The following is a 20,786-nucleotide window of genomic DNA, read 5'->3' on the forward strand; positions in this document are numbered from 1 at the left end:
TATAAGACTGGTTAGACATGACCTAGCATGCACAAAGCCATGCTGACTATTTCTAATCTCAGAATCCCAGTCTCTTAGAATAACTTCCAATAACTTCCCCAATACTAATTCCAGGCTCACTAGCTTATAATTTCCTGGTTTATTCTTACGGGCTTTCTTAAAGAATGGAACAGCATTAGCTATCCTCCAGTCTTCTGGTACCTTTCCTGTCTCTAAGGATGATATGAATATCTCTGCTCAGGCCCCTGCAATTTGTCCACCCTGATTTGCCTCAAGACAGCAAACACCTCTTCCTCTGTAATCTGTACAGGGTCCGTAAGCTTGCTGCTGCTTTGCTTCACTTCTATAGACTCTGTGCCCATCTCCTGAGTAAATGCAGCTGCAAAAATATCCATTAAAAATCTCTCCCATCTCTTTTGTCTCCACACATAGATTACCATTCTGATCTTCCAGAGGACCAATTGTGTCCCTTGCAATCCTTTTGATCTTAACATATCTGTAGAAGCCCTTAGGATTCGACGTCACCTTGTCTGCTATAGCAATGTCATGCCTTCTTTTTGCTCTCCTGACTTCTACCGACTCACAGTTCCATTGACCCGGGTTCAATCCTAACGACGGGTACTTTCTATATAAGTTTGCGATCAAGTGAGTTCTCCCTCGGGTACACTGGTTGACTTCTCCATGTTGGGTCAGTAGGTTGATTGTCCATTGTAAACTGCTCCCATGTATTGGTGAGAGGTAGAATCTATCGAGCGTTGACGGAAGTGTGAGGAAAATTAGTGCACAATAGGATTGTTCTGGGACGTGGCCCAAACCTGTGAGGCTGAACTGAAAGTTTTAGTCATAGTCATAGTCATACTTTATTGATCCTGGGGGAAATTGGATTTTTGTTACAGTTGCTCCATAAATAATAAATAGTAATAAAACCATAAATAGTTAAATAGTAATATGTAAATTATGCCAGGAAATAAGTCCAGGACCAGCCTATTGGCTCAGGATGTCTGACCCTCCAAGGGAGGAGTTGTAAAGTTCGATGGCCACAGGCAGGAATGACTTCCTATGACGCTCTGTGTTGCATCTCAGTGGAATGAGTCTCTGGCTGAATGTACTCCTGTGCCCACCCAGTACATTATGTAGTGGATGGGAGACATTGTCCAAGATGGCATGCAACTTGGACAGCATCCCCTTTTCAGACACCACCGTGAGAGAGTCCAGTTCCATCCCCACATCACTGGCCTTACGAATGAGTTTGTTGATTCTGTTGGTGTCTGCTACCCTCAGCCTGCTGCCCCAGCACACAACAGCAAACAACAACAGCACTGGCCACCATAAACTCGTAGAACATCCTCAGCATCGTCCGGCAGATGTTAAAGGACCTCAGTCTCCTCAGGAAATAGAGACGGTTCTGACCCTTCTTGTAGACAGCCTCAGTGTTCCTAGACCAGTCCAGTTTATTGTCAATTCGTATCCCCAGGTATTTGTAATCCTCCACCAAGTCCACACTGACCCCCTGGATGGAAACAGGGGTCACCGGTACCTTAGCTCTCCTCAGGTCTACCACCAGCTACTTAGTCTTTTTCACATTAAGCTGCAGATAATTCTGCTCACACCATGTGACAAAGTTTCCTACCGTAGCCCTGTACTCAGCCTCATCTCCCTTGCTGATGCATCCTACTATGGCAGAGTCATCAGAAAACTTCTGAAGATGACAAGACTCTGTGCAGTAGTTGAAGTCCGAGGTGTAAATGGTGAAGAGAAGGGAGACGATACAGTCCTCTGTGGAGCCCCAGTGCTGCTGATCACTCTGTCGGACACACAGTGTTGCAAGCACACGTACTGTGGTCTGCCGGTCAGGTAATCAAGAATCCATGACACCAGGAAAGCATCCACCTACATCGCTGTCAGCTTCTCCCCCAGCAGAGCAGGGCGGATGGTGTTGAACGCACTGGAGAAGTCAAAAAACATGACCCTCACAGTGCTTGTTGGCTTGTCCAGGTGGGTGTAGACATGGTTCAGCAGGTAGACGATGGCATCCTCAACTCCTAGTCGGGGCTGGTAGGTGAACTGGAGGGGATCTAACCTGTCTGTTCGGAGCTCCAGTGCAAACACATTGATATAACCGTATAAGGGCAAAGGTTGTTGGTAAACCAATTTCAGCAAATGTGCGATTAACTTGTTCTGTTGCTTTTGGATTAAAAGTGGCTGAAATGTGACTTCTTCTTGCCTCAGTAAAGCAACCAGCATAATCAAAGACCTTACCCACCTTGGATATTCTCTCTTCTCTCCCTTCCATCGGGTAGAAGATACAAAAGCCTGGAAGTACATACCACCAGACTCAAGAACAGCTTCTATCCGGTTGTTTTAAGACTATTCAGTGGTCCTGTAATATGAGAAAATGGGCTCTTGACCTCACAATCTACCTAGTTTTGACCTTGCACCTTACTATCTGTCTGCACTGCGCTTCTTCTCTAACTTTATTCTGCACTCTGTTATTGGTTTACCTTGTATGATCTCAATGCACTGTTGTAATGAAATGATCTGCGTGGATGCTATGCAAAACCAGGTTTTTCACAGTACCCCAGAATATGACCATAAGACTATAACATCAAAAGTGGAGAATTGGGCCACTCAACCCATTAAGTCTGCTCCGCCATTCCATCATGGCTGACTTATTATCCCTCTCAACACCATTCTCCTGCCTTCCCCCAATAACTTTTGATTGCCTGATTAATCAGGACTTATCAACCTCTGCTTTAAATATACTCAAAGACTTGGCATGTACAGCTGTCTGTGGCAATGAATTCCACAGACTCACCACCCTTTGGCTAAAGAATTGTTTCCTCATCTCTGTTCAAAATGGATGTCTCTCTATCCTGAGGCTGTGTCTCTGGTCTTAAACTCTCCTACTATAGGAAACATTCTCTCCTCATTCATTCTATCTAGGTCTTTCAATATTCAATAGGTTTTAATGCGATCCCATCCTCATTCTTCTAAACTCCAATGAGTACAGACCCAGAACCATCAAAACACTCCTCATACATTAACCCTTTCATTCCCAGAATAATTCTTGTGAACCTCCCTGGACCTTCTTCAATGCAAGATAAGGGGCGAAAAACTGCTCACAATACTCCAAGTTCAGTCTGATCAATGACTTATAAAGCCTCAGCATTACATCATTGCTTTTGTATTCTAGTCCTCTAGTCCTCTTGAAAAGAATGCTACTATTGCATTTGCCTTTCTTACCACTGACTCAATGGGCAAGATAACCCTTTAGGCAACCCTATACGGGGACTTGCAATTTCCTTTGAATCTCTGATTTTGGAATTTTCTCCTTATTTAGAAAATAGTCCATATCTTTATGTCTTTTACCAAAGTGCGTGACCATGCACTTCCCTAGGAATACATACAAAATGTTGGAGGAACTCAGCAGGTCAAGCAGCATCTATGGAAATGAATAAACAGTTAACGTTTCAGGCCGAGACCCTTCTTCAGGACTGAAAAGGAAGGGGGAAGGTGCTAGAATAAGAAGGTGGGGGGATGGGAAGGAGGCTAGCTGGAAGGTAAGAGTGAAATCTAGTGGGTTGGAAAGGCTGGGGAAGAAGGAATCAGATAGGAGAGGAGAAAGGACAATAGGAGAAAGGGAAGGATGAGGGGACCCAAGGGGAGGTGACAGGCAGAAGTCGGAAATAGAGAAAGAGAGGAGAGGGGGTAAAATTTTTACCAGAAGGAGAAATTAATACTCGTGCTATCAGGTAGGAGGCTTCCAGAAAGGATATAAGGTATTGCCCCTCCACTCTGAGGGTGGCCACATCTTGGCATAAATTGGAATGGAAATGGGAATCAGAATTAAAATGTTTGTCCACCAGGAAGTTCTGCTTTTAGTGGATGGAGTGCAGGTATGGTCCCTCAATTTAAGACAGGTCTCACCAATGTATAGGAAGCCACATCGGGAGCACCAGACACAATAGACTACTGCAGCGGGATTGCAGGTGAAATGTTGCCTCACCTGGAAAGACTGTTTGGGGCCCTGAATGAAGGTGAAGGAGGAGGTGAATGGGCAGGTGTAGAACTTAGACCACCAGCAAGGAATCGCGGAGGGCGCAATCCTTGCGGAGAGCGCGGGATGGGGGGAAGGCAAAGATGTGCTTGTGGTAGGATCCCTTTGGAGATGGCGGAAGTTGCGGAAAATGATGTGTTGGATGGGGAGGCCAATAGGTAGCTAAGGACATGAGGAACTCTGTCACTATTCAGGTGGCCCGAAGATGGGGTGAGTGCAGATGGAAATGGAGGAGATGCCATTGACATTGGGTGTTAGAACATTGACATATAATGTTACAACACCCAACCTCGATCCCTACTGCACACCACTAGTCAATAGCAGCTAATTATAAACGGCCCCCTCTAGTCTGACTCTTTGCCTCCTGCCACGCAGCCACCCTTCTATCCTTGCTGGTATCTTTCCTGTAATACTATAGGCTCTTATTTTATTAAGCAGCCTCATGTGTGGCACCTTGTCAAGGGCCTTTTGAATATCCAAATAAACAACATCCACTGACTCTCCTTTGTCTATCCTGCCTGGTATTTCCTCAAAGAATTACCACAGATTTGTCAGGCAAGATTTCCCCTTAAACAAACCACGCTGACTTTGGCCTGTTGTGTTATGTGCTTCCAATTACCCTGAAACTTCATTCTTAATAAAAGACTCCAACCATTGAAGTCAGGCCAACTGGCCTATAATTCCCTTTCTTCTGCCTCCTTCACTTCTTAAGGAGTGGAATGACATTTCAATTTTCCAGTCCTCTGGAACTATTCCAGAATTGAGTGATTCTTGAAAGATCATTATTAATGCTTCCACAATCTTTTCAGCTACCTCTTTCAGAGCCCTGGGGGCCATCACCTGGTCTAGGTGACTTATCACCCTTCAGACCTTTCAGTTTCCCAAGCACCTTCTCCTTAGTAAAAGCAACAATACTCACTTCTTCCCCGCACACACTTGCATTTCTGGCATTTTTGCTATACACAGTGAAGTATTAAGTTCCTTTGCCATTTCTTTCTCCCCCATTACTACCTCTCCTATGTCACTTTCCAGTGGTTTGATGTCGACTGTCATCTCTCTTTTACTCAATACATATATCTGAGAAAATTTTTTGTATCCTTTTTTATATTATTGGCTAGCTTACCGTCATATTTCATCTTTATGCCTTTTTAGTTGCCTTCTGTTAGTTTTTAAAAGCTTCCTAATACTCGACCTTCCCTGTAATTTCTGCTCTCTTTTGCTTTTATTATGTCTTTTAGTTCCCTTGTCAGCCACAGTTGCTTCATTCTCCCTTTAGAGGACTTCTTCTTTGGGCTGAATCTTCTATCCATGCTAGTATCTTTCTTATGATACCACAGGTTTTTATCTTGTCAAGCAGCCTCAGGTGTGGTACCTTGTCAAAGGCCTTCTGAAAATCCAAGAAAACAACATCCACTGACTCATCCATTTGTCTGTCCTGCCTGTTATTTCCTCAAAGAATTCCAACAGATTTGTCAGGCAAGGCTTCCCCGCAAGGAAACCATGCTGACTTCGGCCTATTTTATCATGCACCTCCAAGTACCCCAAAATCTTATTCTTAATAATGGACCCCAATATGTAATAATAATAAACCAATTTATCCATTTGAATTTGAAGTTTAATGTGATCACCAATTTAGCAAATTAACATTTGCAGTGTCCTCAGCCAAACCAAATGCTGCTATTATCATGGAGGTTCGAGCCTGCAAGCCTTCACTGTGCTTTCTCTACAAGTAGAACATTATATTCCATGTTGCATTTTTCTTTTAACTTTCTCAACAATAGTTTTAAAGATAGAATTCAGCCACTGTCAGATCACATTTTAACCCTTCCTTATTTCCTATGATAAAGGGAATCAAAGGAATGTCTGAACAAAGCTTATCAAATTGGAGATACTTTCAGAACTCCTCTGAGACCCCAGGTCTCTATGTAGCAGAAAAGCTTTCATCTTCAATTTAGTCTATTTTCGGGGCAAAGTAAGTGTGTTAAGTGATTCTTACTTGTCTTGTAGCCAGGACTTATTTGCTGAGGCAGAAAACATTTCAAATGGCATGTAGCTAAAGGGCTGGTCATTCAAGATGGAGATGAGGAGGAACTACTTTCGCCAGGGGGTGGTGAATCTACGGAATTCATTGCCACAGACAGGTGCGGAGGCCAAGTCATTGGGTATATTTACAATGGAGTTTGGTAGGTTCTTGATTAGTAAGGGTGTCAAAACTTACAGAGTGAGGCAGGAGAATTAGGTTAAGAGGGATAATAATTCAGCCACAAAGGAATGGTAGAGCAGATTCGATGGGCCAAATGGCCTAAGTTCTGCCTCTATGTCTTAGGGCCATGTAATTTTTCTTAACTCTGGTATGTGGACCATGAATTAACAGACCCGCTAGCATTTCCTATTTTCTATTTATTGGTCACATATCATGTATAGGTTATATAAAAATAATCGGATTTGATTAAACTCCTATCTAGGGTCACGATTTCTGACAGATTTCTTTCCAAATGTGCAATAAAACCAGAACATTCTCAGCAGCTCAGGCAACATCTGTGGATAGAGAATCAGACTAAATCCTGCAGGAACTCAGTGGGCCAGGCAGCTTCTGTGCAGGGTGATGGACAGTCCGTGTTTTTGGGTCCAGACCTTCATCTATCTTCATGCTCCGCCTTCCTTTCGTACAATATTCCACTGTCTGCAGCCCTTTGTTGCCTCCATCTATCACCTCCCAGCCCTTATCACTATTTCCACTCTCCCCTCCTCCATCTGCTTAACCCTACTCCCACTCCACCAGGATCCACCTATCACATGTCAGCTCTCACTCCACTCCTTCCCTCCACCTTTTTTTTACACTGCCCATCTCCTTTCCATGTTTCAGTCCAGCTGAAGGGTCTCATCCCAAAATGTTGACTTGACCACTTCCCTCCATAGATGCTACCTGACCCATTGCGTTCCTCCAGCTGCTCATTACTCCAGATTCAAGTCCCCGGCGTCACTTGTGAATCTCTATGGGAAGAGAAACAATTAGTGTTTTAGGTCTGGAGCCCTTCAGCAGGACTGCACTAGGCATCTGCAGTTCTTTGATGTTTTTTTCTCTCTCCCAAATGCGCTTTCTTAATTTATTTATGGGTGCTGGTGTTACTGGCTTTTGTTGCTCATGTCCTGTGCCCTTGGCCACTTCATGGGTTTATTAAGCATCATGAACACTGACTGGCCTGGAGTCACCTACAGACCAGATTAAGAAGGCAGGTTCCCTTCTGTTAACCTGTTGTGTTTTTATCTCTAGTAATTTCATGGTCACCATTAGAGGGACTTATTAAAATTTAATTAAGTGAACTTGAATTTCCTGGTTGCCATGGTGAGATCTGAGTTCAGATCATCTGTCCTGATTACTAACAGCAGAATAATATCATTGTTTATGTATCAATGTCCCTTATGCACTATTGCTCTAATTTTTGACTCATCCTCAACATCATATTAATAGAGAGATCATCATTGCAAAAACTAATAGTTCACATTTCTCTCTACATTGAAATTTGCTTTTCAGCCCATTGAGGTTACTGTAACAATCAAAGTATCCTATCCCCTAACTTATTGTTTGGCGACAATAAAGTATCAAGTATTTCCTTGTAACCTATTCTCATTTGCTTGCCCATAATTCACTTTGCAGCCACCTACACTAGGGATCTACAAAGAGCCAATTAACCTACCAAGCTTGGCATCTTGGGGGTGTGGGAGGAGGTGGAGCGCTGGCAGAAACCCACATGGTCAAAGGGTTCCAGGACGGTTCACTGTTTTCCAGTGCCCGGGTTCTGGAAGTCACTGAATTATTGCAGAGCAGCCTTGGGGAGAGTGTGAAGAGCTAGGTTTAAGGCAAGAGGGAATGCTTTAAGGCAGACCTGAATGGCAACATTTTCACATAGAGGGTGATGGGTATATGGAGCAGAAGTGGATGAAGTGAGTACAGTTATATTTAAACAACATTTGGACAGGTTCATGGATACAAAAGGGTTTTGGGGGGAATTGGCCAAATGCTGTTAAATGGGACTAGCTCAGGTAGCCGCCTTGGTCAGCATGGACAAGTTGGGCCGAAGGGCCTGTTTACATGTAGTTGAACTCTAATACTCCACAAAGACAGCACTTAAGGTCAGAACTGATCCCAGATTACTGGAGCTGTGAGGCAGCAGAACTGTCTTCCACACTTTCTTTGTCAGATAGGAATGAAAGTAAAGTGCTTCAGATGTATATGCACAAAGATGAGAAAATGTGCAGATGCCAAGCAACACACACACAAAATGCTGGAGGAACTCAGCAGGCCAGGCAGCATCTGTGGAAAAGAGTAAATAGTCGACATTTCGGGCTGAAACCCTTCATCAGCACTGGAAAAACGATGATAGCCCACAGATGTACAGGCACTGAATATTGCACAGTGCAGAGGTAAGGTGAGGAGGGCTAAGGCAGTTCTAAATAATTATTTAAATTGAAACACAGAGTAAAGAATTCTGAGATAAACCGAAAGCAGTAGAACAATTTTACTTTATAAGCCTTCTGAATATTTTTGCCAAGTGGGAAAAAAAATATAAATCTAAATGTTCAAAAACATCCAGAGAGTGAACCAAAAGGGAAAGGAAAAATAGGATTAATGAACTAAAACTGCATTAATAATAAAAGCTGAGGAAATGTTCCGTGTTAAATTTAAAGAGAATATTAAAACTACAGCAAAAACAATGAAATACTTTTCCTGGCTGAAATGGAAATTTATCCGCACACATTATAAATGTATTTAAACAAAATACCTTGCAATAAATCAAGAAAATCTAAAAATTATATCAGTTTTATTAAAAATCACTGAATGGAAATAGAAAATACCATAAAAAAAGAAAAGAAATAAACATAGCATTTATAACAGAATGAAATAAGCCTATCAATCACTTTAATAAATTCAAAGGTTTCCCCATCCATTATTTATATACACACATTCTTTCTCTCTCTCTCCTTTTTCTCCCTCTGTCCCTCTGACTATACCCCTTGCCCATCCTCTGGGTTTTTCTCCCTCCCCCTTTTCCTTCTTCCTGGACCTCCTGTCCCATGATCCTCTCATATCCCTTTTGCCAATCACCTGTCCAGCTCTTGGCTCCATCCCTCCCCCTCCTGTCTTCTCCTATCATTTTGGATCTCCCCCTCCCTCTCTCACTTTCAAATCTCTTACTAGCTCTTCCTTCAGTTAGTCCTGACGAAGGGTCTCGGCCCGAAATGTCGACTGTACCTCTTCCTAGAGATGTTGCCTGGCCTGCTGCATTCACCAGCAACTTTGATGTGTGGTGCTTGAATTTCCAGCATCTGCAGAATTTCCCGTGTTTAGATTCTTATGTTTCATTATGTTATGCATATCCAAATTGTAAGAAACTAAAAGCGAATGTTTAGATCGGTTACTTTAATCAGACTGGTTGGCAGGGTGGAGATGTGGCCCTACTAAAGGAGGTGTAAGGTGCTCCTTCACTTTGCTAGCCCACAGGTCACGCTTGTGCAATGTGCAGCACCCCCCCACCCCCCCCCCCCACTGATTAGGGTCACAAGAAGCCATGGGAGCAAGTGGCAGATGGTCGTATGAGCAGCTGGTGCATATCACAAGTCCCGGTTATCTCACCACTGACACCAGGCAGACAATCTCTGACGACTATTGATAAAGGCTGGGATCACCTGTCTTGTAAAGACACTGCCCAGAAGAAGGCAACGGTAGACCACTTCTGCAGAAAAATTTCCCCAAAACAATCATGGTCATGAGACCATGATCGCTCATGTCAGCTGACATGTCACATGATGATGATGATGATGGTGATAATGACTTCAATTAGAACCTTGATTGCTGGATTTGTTCGAATGGGCTAACACATGAAGCAGCACCCAGCTTGAAAATAAGCCCTTTTGCTTTCTATAGGTGATGGATTTTATAATGTGCTGTATTTGCATAAAGTACACCTTGCCTGTGTAGATTACTCCTCTCTCACTCGCTACGTTTTTGGGGAGAAAGGGAAGGGTGCGCGTGCTGAGCTCCAACAAGAAAGAAGAAAATAGTGAAAATGGGTGCCAGGGTAGCGTAGCTGTTAGTGTGGTGGTAATACAACTCAGGTATCTCCAGAGCTTGGAGTTCAATTCTGGCGCCATTCTGTTAAGGGTCGCTGGACGTCCTCCCTGTGAAATGTGTAGGTTTTCTCCGGGTCCTCTGGCTTCCTCCCATAGTCTAAAGACCTACCAATTGATGATTGTAAATTGTGCTGAGTTTAGTTAGGGTTAATCGGGTTTGTCTGGGGTTACTGAGGCAGCAAGACTCAAAGGGCCTGAATGGCCTACTCCGCACTGTATCCATAAATAACTTCAAAATAAATTAAAATAAAATGTTGAATAATTGACTGCAGCATGGGTAATGGAAGAGACAAGCTGTGGTACCTGGGTTGAGGTGATTTTTAAGGTAGGGTAAAATGAACTCATAAACTGCAACAGAGGATCTTTTACTTCTGTGATCTCACTGAGTCAGGGAGGTTAACAGACAACTTACTGACAAGTATTCTGTCAATGGCATTCCAAAATTAAATGTTGATATGTTCATGAAAGAAAATCTCGCAATGACCAATTAACTCTCTTGGCAGACTATCTTGTTCACTGTTCTCTGACTGAAGGCTGCCCAGGGATAAAGTTAAACCCAGCCTGACCATGGACAGCCTACATCCAACCTGAACACTCGGAAATGTTTCCATGCCATCACCATGAGTGTAACAAACTCACGTGGGCTGCTCACTTGTGTCAAAGGCAAGCCAATTATTCTGACTTGGGCAAAATGCTGACTGGGGCAGGCCTTGAATGGCCCCTGAAGCTAAATATTTTATTACAACCAGCATCTGAATGATTTGAGCCCACTCTTCATCATGGGTACCCTCGGGGAGCTGGGAGCTGGCTGTCAGTGCTGAGGTTAGGATCTGACTGGCTTGTGTGACTATAACTTGTACATTTGTGATCCGTACTGTTGGTTTAATGCAAGGGTCTCTTGCCTGTAGGATATTGCAATGCTGACAGCAGAGATGAAATTCCATGACCTTGAATTCTATGAACACTTCTCTCAAAGCTTTACCTCTGAGTGCCTCGGGGTCCAGGGTCTGCCCCAGTTGTTCCAATAAATCTGCCCGCGCTGCGTTCTTCTTGTGTTTTTTACCGTCGTAATGCTGCTGTGCCATCATCGGGTTATTAAACCAAGCAGTGCAGAGCTGGCAGAACCTGCCTGAGTCTCGCCTCTGTCTTGGTGGGTTTGTTATCGAACTGCGACTTGAGGGAATCTGCTTTGGTTCTGCAACAAAGGAAAAGAAGGGAATTAAAAGGGGAAAAATGTCCCTGTGCTGTAAGTATGATTGACAACTCAATAGGTGCACGTATCTTTCAATCAACCGTTGAATTAAATATTATATTAATTGTACCCACTGATGGATTCATACATTCAGTTTTATTTGACAGCTCTCATCTGGGATTTATCCTGTTTACGGAGGAAACTTCTTCCATTCCCTTTTCATCATTTCTATCAGTACGACATTGCTGAGTGTTTGATTACAACATATCCTACACCAATAAAAAATTCTGAAGGACGTAACTGAGAACTTTAAAGCCAACATTTTCATAACAAATATTTTTTATCTTAATTACTAATACGAACGAGCTATCACTTATCAGTCAAGGTAAATATTTCATCGACACAGATTTTAATTTATGTGCAGTAACAGGCAGGTACTAAACTGTGTCCCCAAAGCAGATTGGTAGTGGCTGCATCGAGATTTAACCTGTCCTCAGCAGATAGATCAGATAGATCTGGATCTTGGAGTGCTGGATTGCAATAGTCATTAAACCCCATTTAGCTACACTCACTGTGAGCCTGTAAGTTGCTCTAAAGCATTCACCATTCCTGTACAGTAAAGCTTTGATATTTCAGCACGCTCAGGACTTAGTAAGTGTCAGACTGACAATCTCTGAACTATTGGATGTTACTAAAACCACAACTCATTTTTATTTCATTTCTTAGAGTACATTTTCCAGCAAGTGAGGTGAATGTAAAAGGACCTCGGGAATAGGGGTCCTAGAAAATGGAAAAGCACTTGGGAATTGGAGCCCTAGTAAGAGATAGGGACTTCAGGAACTGGGGCCCTAGTGAATTTAAAGGAAATACAGGGTATATCATCAGGTGAGGTGGAAGCCAAGCCATCGGGGTTTCCAAATGATCAGTTAGATAGCACTTGATAATTGGTAATTGTTTTATTATTGTCATATATAGTGACATACAGTGAAAGGCTTTTGTTTGCATGCCATCAAGACAGATCATTCCATAGTCTCACATTATTTATTTATTCATTTTTCTCATCTCAAGCTGGTAAAACATGAGGTACGGGCATAGCCAAGCATACTCATTTGTCATTTGCTGGGAACTTCCCGACTTTTCCAGTGGTGTTTAATATTGTGGCTTTCTGAAGGTTTATATAGATATTGCTCTGTAGGCCTAATTGTTTAATGCTATTGGGTAGTGACTTTGGGATGATATGAGCTGTAGATATTAACATAGAAACATAGAAAAATTACAGCACAATACAGGCCCTTTGGCCCACAATGCTGTGCCAAACATGTACTTACTTTAGAAATCACCTGGGGTTACCCATAGCCCTCTATTTTTCTAAGCTCCATGCACCGATCCAGGAGTATTTTAAGAGACCCTATCGTATTAGATTAGATTAGATTATGAGGACACGCAGTCCTCTTTTATTGTCAGTCAGCAATGCATGCATTAAGAATTGATACAATTTGTTCCTTCAGAATGATATCACAGAAACACAGGACAAACCAAAATTAAAAAAAACTGACAAAAACCACATAATTATAACACATAGTTACAACAGTGCAAAGCCATACCGTAAATTGATGAAGAACAGACCATGGGCACGGTACCCGCCTCCACCACCATCACCGGCAGCCCATTCCACGCACTCACCACTCTCTGCGTAAAAAACTTACCCCTGACATCTCCTCTGTACCTACTTCCAAACAGCTTAAAATGGTGTCCTCTCATATTAGCCATTTCAGCCCTAGGAAAAAGCCTCTGGTAATCCACATGATTAATGCCTCTCATCATCTTATGCACCTCTATCAGGTCCCCTCTCATGCTTCGTCACTCCATGGAGAAAAGGCCGAGTTCACTCAACCTATTCTTGTAAGGCATGCTCCCCAATCCAGGCAACATCCTTGTAAATCTCCTCAGTACTCTTTCTACAGTTTTCACATCCTTCCTGTAGTAAGATGACCAGAATTGAGCATAGTACTCCAAGTGGGGTCTGACCAGAGTCCTATATAGCTGTAACATTGCTGCTTGGCTCTTAAACTCAATCCCACGGTTGATGAAGACCAATGCACTGTACGCCTTCTTAACCACAGAGTCAATCTTCGCTGCACCTTTGAGTGTCCTATGGACTCAGACCCCAAGTATCCTCTGATCCTCCATACTGCCAAGTCTTACTATTGTGAAAATGTATATCCTGCTCATGTTCCATAATCTTTTAATTTCCTCTTTTAATTCAGTATATTTGTAGTGTTTTTCTCTTATTAGTTTCTGTATGTTGTATATGTTTGGAATGGTTACATATATTAAGTAAGCTTTTCTTACTTGTTTATCCTATATTATTATATCCAGACGGTCAGTGTGGATTGTCCTTTCTGTAATGATGGTTCGGTTATAATTTACACAACTCTGACTCTAAAACTAGATCAGGCTTGTATTTATAGTAAACTATGATGTATTTTATTAGATTGTCTATTAAAGCAAGATTTTGATGAATGATGTTTGCCACTTAATTGTGCCTGTGTAAGTAATCAGATTGAATTAAGCTGCTGCAGGATCCTGTAATGTGTTGGATTGTTTCTGGTTTCTCTTGGCATTTTCTACAATAACGTTCTTGAATTTTTTTGGTCATTTATTATGTATTTTTTTTATATTTTTTGCTTTAACCACCTGGTCCTGTATCAGCATAAGGAGCATCTCTGTTTCTAGGAACATGTCTCCAACTCTGAGCTAAGGGTTCAACGCTTCCTTGTTGACATCTAGTCTGCTCAGATTGTGGGGATGTCTTCCATGGAGGGTCTTGCTCTTTCATTATTTAACTTTTTCTTCAATAGTGATAATGTCTTCATTTTTCTGGACTGTACTTTCAATTAAGTTTAGTGGTGTGTAATTCTTATCAGAATTGCATATGCCCACGTGGAGTGCTGAAACCTGTTTTCATTGATGAAAATATATCCTTAGAAGCTTTATCTGACTGGTGTGTAAATTTTTATGTCTATTACTCTTCTTCCTCCTTCTGTCCTTGGTAGTGTTAATCTAAGTGCGTTTGAGTGTACATAGTGTTTTGTAAAATCTGTCATTTCAGTTCTTATTTTTCCTCGTAAATTTGCACAGTGAGGTTTTAGCGAAAATTTCTGCAAAAGTGGAATTGCAACCACAAATGAGAAATTATTTTTGTGAGAAATAAAGTCAAGCATTGAAGGTGGCAAAGTCAAGAGCAGTTTGGGCAGAGGAGGTCATCATCATGAAATGGTTTTGTACTGAGTATGAAGAAGCTGTTTCCAGTGCTGAAAGGTTGGTAGAGAAAAGGCAGGACAAAACTCAGCAAAAGAACTATGAACAAGAAGTCTTTGTCATCCACGAGGGCTTGCAATGAGAAGCTGGTGGGAAAAGGTATAATAACAATATCCTAAATGAACTGGGTATATATTTGGGAGGGATAATATATTTTGGGCTAAGATGACGTTGGGGATAATTAGGTGATGCTTTTGACAGCCAGGTGAGGGCAGCATTGAGTCAGAGGTGCAAGACTATTGATGCATTCCATGGCTTTCTGGGATGATAATGGTTTGGATGGGTCAATGAAGACTCAGAAAAGAATTGAACAAGGTTTGTTGGGATTGCAGGCTATGTCTTTGTGTGGCTGCAATGCAATCAGGGCCTTAAGAGAAATTGCAAGTTAGAATGGTGGGAGGGAGGAAGGGGTCAGGAGAAGTTAGAATGGGGGAGAGGAGTTAGAATGGCGGTCGGAGTTAGAACGGGGAGACAAGTTAGAATGGGAGAAAATGGAAGGGGGTAGAAGAGAAGGTAGAATGGGAGAGGACGGAAAGGGGAAGGAGAGAAGTTACAATGGAAGTAGGAGTTAGAAAGGGCGGAGAATTTAGAATGGGAGAGGATGGAAGGGCATAGGAAATAGGTTAGAATTCTTTAGAACAGGGAGGACGGAAGAGGATGGGAGAGAAGTTACAAGGGGGCAGGAATTAGAAAGGAGAGAGAAGTTAGAATGAGGAATGGAGGTAGGAGGGAGTAGAGAAGGTCTCAAACTGCATGTATCTGGAAAGGTACTTCACAGTCACACTATAGCATTTTATGTGAAGCCCCAATGCAGTGACAGCTTGCCTCATAGGAGGCTCAGGCCACTGTCTGCAAAACTACAGGGTGTGTGATTAAACGAACATTACAATGCAGGTGCAGCGAAGCGGTGGAGCTGCAGGTGGCAGTAAGAGGTTGGGCGGTGGAGGATCATGCCAAACAGATGTGTCTGGGGTTAAACCGGAATGGGAGAAGGGAGGATTGGACTGTGATGGGTGACAGTGGTGGGACGCTGGCATTGGGGACGGAGAGTGCCTCTTGACTGCATTCTGGTGACATGGATGTGGAATGGCAGTGGACAACCATTGCCAGAGGTTCATCACATGACACATCTGGGAACACAGCTGATCAGAGCAAGCAATAGAAATGAGTCTGCAGGTGTTAAAGAGAGGGACAGGCCAATAAGCAAAGCAGCATTGACTGGAGCAGCTGAACACTGGGTACAGACCGGGTAGAGTGGAGACCTCTTTAACAAAGACTGAAGTGGTTTGGACCTTCTAGCTAGTGCCTGTTTGGCCATTACTCTCAGCCCCTCTGAGAGCTATATTCCAGGATGTTTCATCATACGACTCATCCTGTCAAATGGAACTGAATCACATGGTGAAACTACAGTGATGACTGACCTCTCCATTCACGATCCCAACAGTGGTGATGGTTGACCTCTCCATTCACTATCCCAACAGCTAAAAACTGAGCCAGAATCCACTCCTGACCCTGCCTCCAGTCGAGGCTCCAGAATCAGGCACCAGCTTTAGCTAGAGCAAGTTACGATTTGCTGGAAAAATTCAGAATCAGGAAATTCCCATGATTTTAGGATTGAAACTCTGCATGGGAACATTACAGAGCTCTGTGAGACCCTCGCTCACTGCTCCCCCTTCATAATTTTTGAAGCTCTGCAGTTTTTTTGCCACATATTTTTACTCTGTACTTATTCCTGGACTTGCTGCTACAGCCATGTATCTGTCCTTCAATCCTGATGCAGTGTTTTGACCCAGAACGCAGTCAATTTCATCCTGGGGTGAGTGGGGGAGAATTTTCTCCACAAGGCGCTGGTACATGTGGCAGACAGGAAGATCTGACCTCCTGAAATTCCTCTTGCTGGCTGGATCAGTCTGCGGTCTGCACCCCTTCTCAAACCTCCAACATAAAACTAACAATCTACCCCTGACTTCTGAAGGTATTAACATTACTAGGCTCCCACTATATATATCCAGGGACTTACCTGAAGCAGCCACATAAATGCTGTACTTGGCTACAACCGTAACCCGTAAGACATAGGAGTAGAATTAGGCCATTTGGCCCATCAAGTCTGCTCTGCCATTACATCGTGTGATTCAACTTCCCTCTCAGTCCCAATCTCCTGCCTTCATGCCCTGACTAATCAAGAACCTATCAACCTCTACCTTAAATATACAGACAGATTTGGCCTCCATTGCTGCCTGGAGCGATGAATTCCGCAGATTCACCACTCTCCAGCTAAAGAGATTCCTCATCTCCATTCTAAAATGATGGCACTCTATTCTGAGTCTGTGTCCTCTGTTCTTAGACACTCTCACTATAAGAAACGTCCTCTCCATATCCGCTTTATCAAGGCCTTTCACCATTCAATAGGTTTCAATGAGGTTACCGCTCATTCTTCTAAATTCCAGTGAATACAGGCCCAGAACCATCAAACGCTCTTCATATGACAAGCCATTCAATCCTAGAATCATTTTCTTGAACCTCCTTTATACTTTCTCTAGCTTCAGCACATCTTTTCAAAGATAGGGGGCCCAAAACTGCTCACAATACTCCAAGTGAGGCCTCACCAGTGCTTTATAAAGTCTCAAAATTACATCCTTGCTTTTATATTCTAGTCATCATGAAATGAATGCTAACGTCACATTTGCATTCCTCACCACCGACTCAACCTGCATATTAACATTTAGGGGATCCTGCACAATAACTCCCAAGTCCCTTTATGCCTCAGTTTTTTTGTATTTTCTCTCCAATTAAAAGTAGTGTACCCTTTCATTTCTTCTACCAAAGTGCATGACCATAGACTTCCTGATATTGTATTTTATCTACCACTTCTTTGCCCATTCTCTGAATCTGTCTAAGCACTTCTGTAGCCTCTCTACCTCCTCAAAACTACCTATGCTTCCATCTGCCTTCGTATCGTCTGCAAACTTTGCAACAAAGCCATCGATTCCATCACTTAAATCATTAACATAGACAGGTCGGCCTTCACTAATCCGGCACCACTGGGACCTGAGGAGTACCGGATTAGTGAAAATGCCAAATTACATAAGGATCACATTAAGCAATAGCTAACCGCCTCATCATACCTTCAAAATATCATGTAAATCAATACAAGTTAGATAATAATTAAACAGAAATATTAAATGAGTAGCAAGTGAAATTTTAATATAAGTAATATACTGTACAGGCGCAGATAAAATAAAGGGTACAGGTAAATGTACTGGAATTAACTTATACAGAACAGTTGAGCACCTCTGCTTCTAAAGTGAGACGTTTAATATACCTTCAGGCGAAGTTACATGTCTGCAAGTGAGGGGTTGTCAGCATGATCAACATTTTCATCTTGAAAAATGAGTGAAGCATCAGGAATTGGTGCTGAAACTGGCACAACAGTTTCTTCACAGGCTGTTGATGTTGGTGGCAGCACATCTGGGTGAGCAGAAGCAGAAGTCGGAGAAAGGAGGTCTTCTAGACGCCACATTTTATGTGACCGCCAGGTGGCCGGGGATTCGGCGCTGGGCAGTTCCCTCTTCACTCGCAGTTACTGAGGGAATCCTCATTAGTTTCTTTTCTTCCGCTTAGTAATATGCTTAAATTCAGCGGTCACCACGTCTGATCTGAGGTCGTAGGCAGAAGAGAAAGGAGCGCCGGCTGGGCGACGCCAGAGGGCAGTGCGCGGGTGCTGGGCGGCCGCGCCTCATGCAAATGATATTAATAAATGCAGGAAAGCAAGCAGGAATTGCCTGTCTGTGCTTACAAGAGCACGCCAACACGTGAACAGATCTAGCGCAACCAAAACAATGCGCAGCAGATTCATATGGTGGCCCGGGAAATTTGAAATTACAGTTGCGCGGAGAATTTGAAATCAGTGCCGGATTATCGAAGGAACCCGGATTACAGGTAGTCGGATTAGTGAAGGTCGACTGTAATGTAAAAATATTCGGTCCCAACAGACCCCTGTGCTAGTCACTGGCAGCCAACAAGCAAAGGCTCCCTTTATTCCCACTCTTTGCCTCGTGCCAGTCAGCTACTGCTTTATCCATACTAGAATCTTTCCTGTAATACCATGGGCTCATAGCTTGATAAGCAGCTTCATGTGTAGCACTTTGTCAAAAGCCTTTTGAAAATCCAAGTACATAATATCAACCAATTCTCCTTTGTCAATCCTGCTTGTTATTTCTTCAAAGAATTTCAACAGATATGCCAGGCAAGGTTTTCCCATGAGGAAATCATGCTGACTTTGGCCTATTTTATCATGTGCCTCCAAATACCCCAAAACCACATCCTTGACAATTGACTCCAACATCTTCCCAGCCATGGAGGTCAGACTAACTGGCCTATAATTTCTTTTCTTCTGCCTCTCTCCCTTCTCGAAGAGTGAAGTGACATTTTCAATTTTCCAGTCTTCCGGAGCCATTCCAGAATCTGGTGTTTCTTGAAAGATCATTGCGAATGCCTCCATAATCTCTTCAGCCACCTCTTTCAGAATCCTGGGGTGCACACCATCTGGTCCAGGTGACTCATCTACCTTCAGACCTTTCAGTTTCCCAAGAACTTTCTCCCTAGTAATGATAACTTCAGAAACTTCGTGACCCCTGACACCTGGAAGTTCCACCATACTCCTAGTGTCTTCCACAGTGAAGACTAATGCAAAATACGTAGTCAGTTCATCTGCCATTTCCTTGTCTCCCATTACTCTCTCTCCAGCATCATTTTCCAGTGGTCCGATATCTATTCTTGCCTCTCTTTTATACTTTACGTATCTGAAGGAACATTTGACACCCACTTTAATATTATTGGCTAGTTTACTTCCGTATTCCATCTTTACCTTCTTAATGACTTTCTTAGTTGTCTTTACTTGGTATTTAAAAGCTCTCCAATACTCTCACTTCCCAGTAAATTTGCTCTATTGTATGCCCTCTCTTTGGCTTTTATGTTGTCTTTGACTTTCCTTGTTAGCCACGGCTGTGTCATCTTGTCTTTGGAGTACTGTGCACTGTGCTTCTTCCTCTTTGAGATGTATATATCCTGTGCCTTCTGAATTGCTTCCAGAAGGTCCAGACATTGCTGCTCTGCCAGTCTTCTTTTCCAATCAATTCTGGCGAACTCCTCTCTCATAATTCCATTTACTCCACTCCAATACCGATACATCTGACTTTAACTTCTCCTTCTCAAAATTCTGGGTGAATCTGATCATATGATGATCACTATCCCCTGAGGGTTCTTTTATCTTTAGCTCTCATCAATTCTGGATCTTTGCGCAACACCCAAAGCTGATCCCTTAGAGGGCTCAACCATGAGGTGTTCTAAAAAACCATCTTATAGGCATTCTAGCAATTATCTCTCCTGAATCCCACACCAACCTGATTTTCCCAATCTACCTGCATATTGAAATCCCCCCATAACTATTGTAGCATTGCCTTTTTGGCATGCATTTTCTATCTCCCATTGTGATTTGTAGACCACATCCTTACGACTGTTTGGGGCCTGTATATAACTCCCACCAGAGTCCTTTTATCCTTGAAGTCCTTAGCTCTATCCACAATGATTCAAAACCATTAAACCCAACTATGTCACCTCCTTCTAATGATTTGACTTAATTTTTTACCAACAGATCAACACTACCCCCTCTGCCTTCCTGCCTGTCCTTTTGATACAATGTAAATCCTTGGACATTAACTTCCCAGCTATAATCTTCTTTCAGCCATGACTCTGTGATGCCTACAACAGCCTACCTGCCAAACTGTAACTGTGCTACAAGTTCATCTGCCTTTTTCCATATACCGAGCATATCCAAACATAACACCTTCAGTTCCGTATTCATCCTTTTTGATTTTGTCCATCTTTTACATTGCAACTCATCCTGTTGACTGCAATTTTCCCCTATCATCAGCCTCTCCTTGCTAAGACTCTCACTACTCATTGACTCTGTTTGTAACCAACTACCTCATCTTCAGCACGATCACTCCGGTTCCCATCCTCCTGCCAATTAGTTTAAACCCAGCTGAACCACTCTAGCCAACCTGCCCACAAGGATATTGGACC

General features: G+C 42.8%; 2 protein-coding genes across 3 annotated transcripts in view; one reads left to right on the forward strand and one right to left on the reverse strand.

Moving 5' to 3' along the window:
- Positions 1-20,786, reverse strand: part of LOC134350976 (zinc finger matrin-type protein 4-like) — a 317,635-nt gene that overhangs the window by 127,091 nt on the left and 169,758 nt on the right. For both annotated transcript variants that reach the window (XM_063056919.1, XM_063056918.1), the window contains exon 5: positions 11,172-11,384. In XM_063056919.1, the coding sequence (XP_062912989.1) occupies positions 11,172-11,384 (213 nt within the window). The remainder of the gene's footprint in view (positions 1-11,171; positions 11,385-20,786) is intronic.
- The window catches only part of LOC134350977 (zinc finger BED domain-containing protein 5-like), a 121,222-nt gene that overhangs the window by 46,803 nt on the left and 53,633 nt on the right, over positions 1-20,786 (forward strand). The gene's annotated exons all lie outside the window — the stretch shown is intronic.

Source organism: Mobula hypostoma, chromosome 8 (assembly GCF_963921235.1).
Source record: "Mobula hypostoma chromosome 8, sMobHyp1.1, whole genome shotgun sequence".
NCBI lineage: Eukaryota > Metazoa > Chordata > Chondrichthyes > Myliobatiformes > Myliobatidae > Mobula > Mobula hypostoma.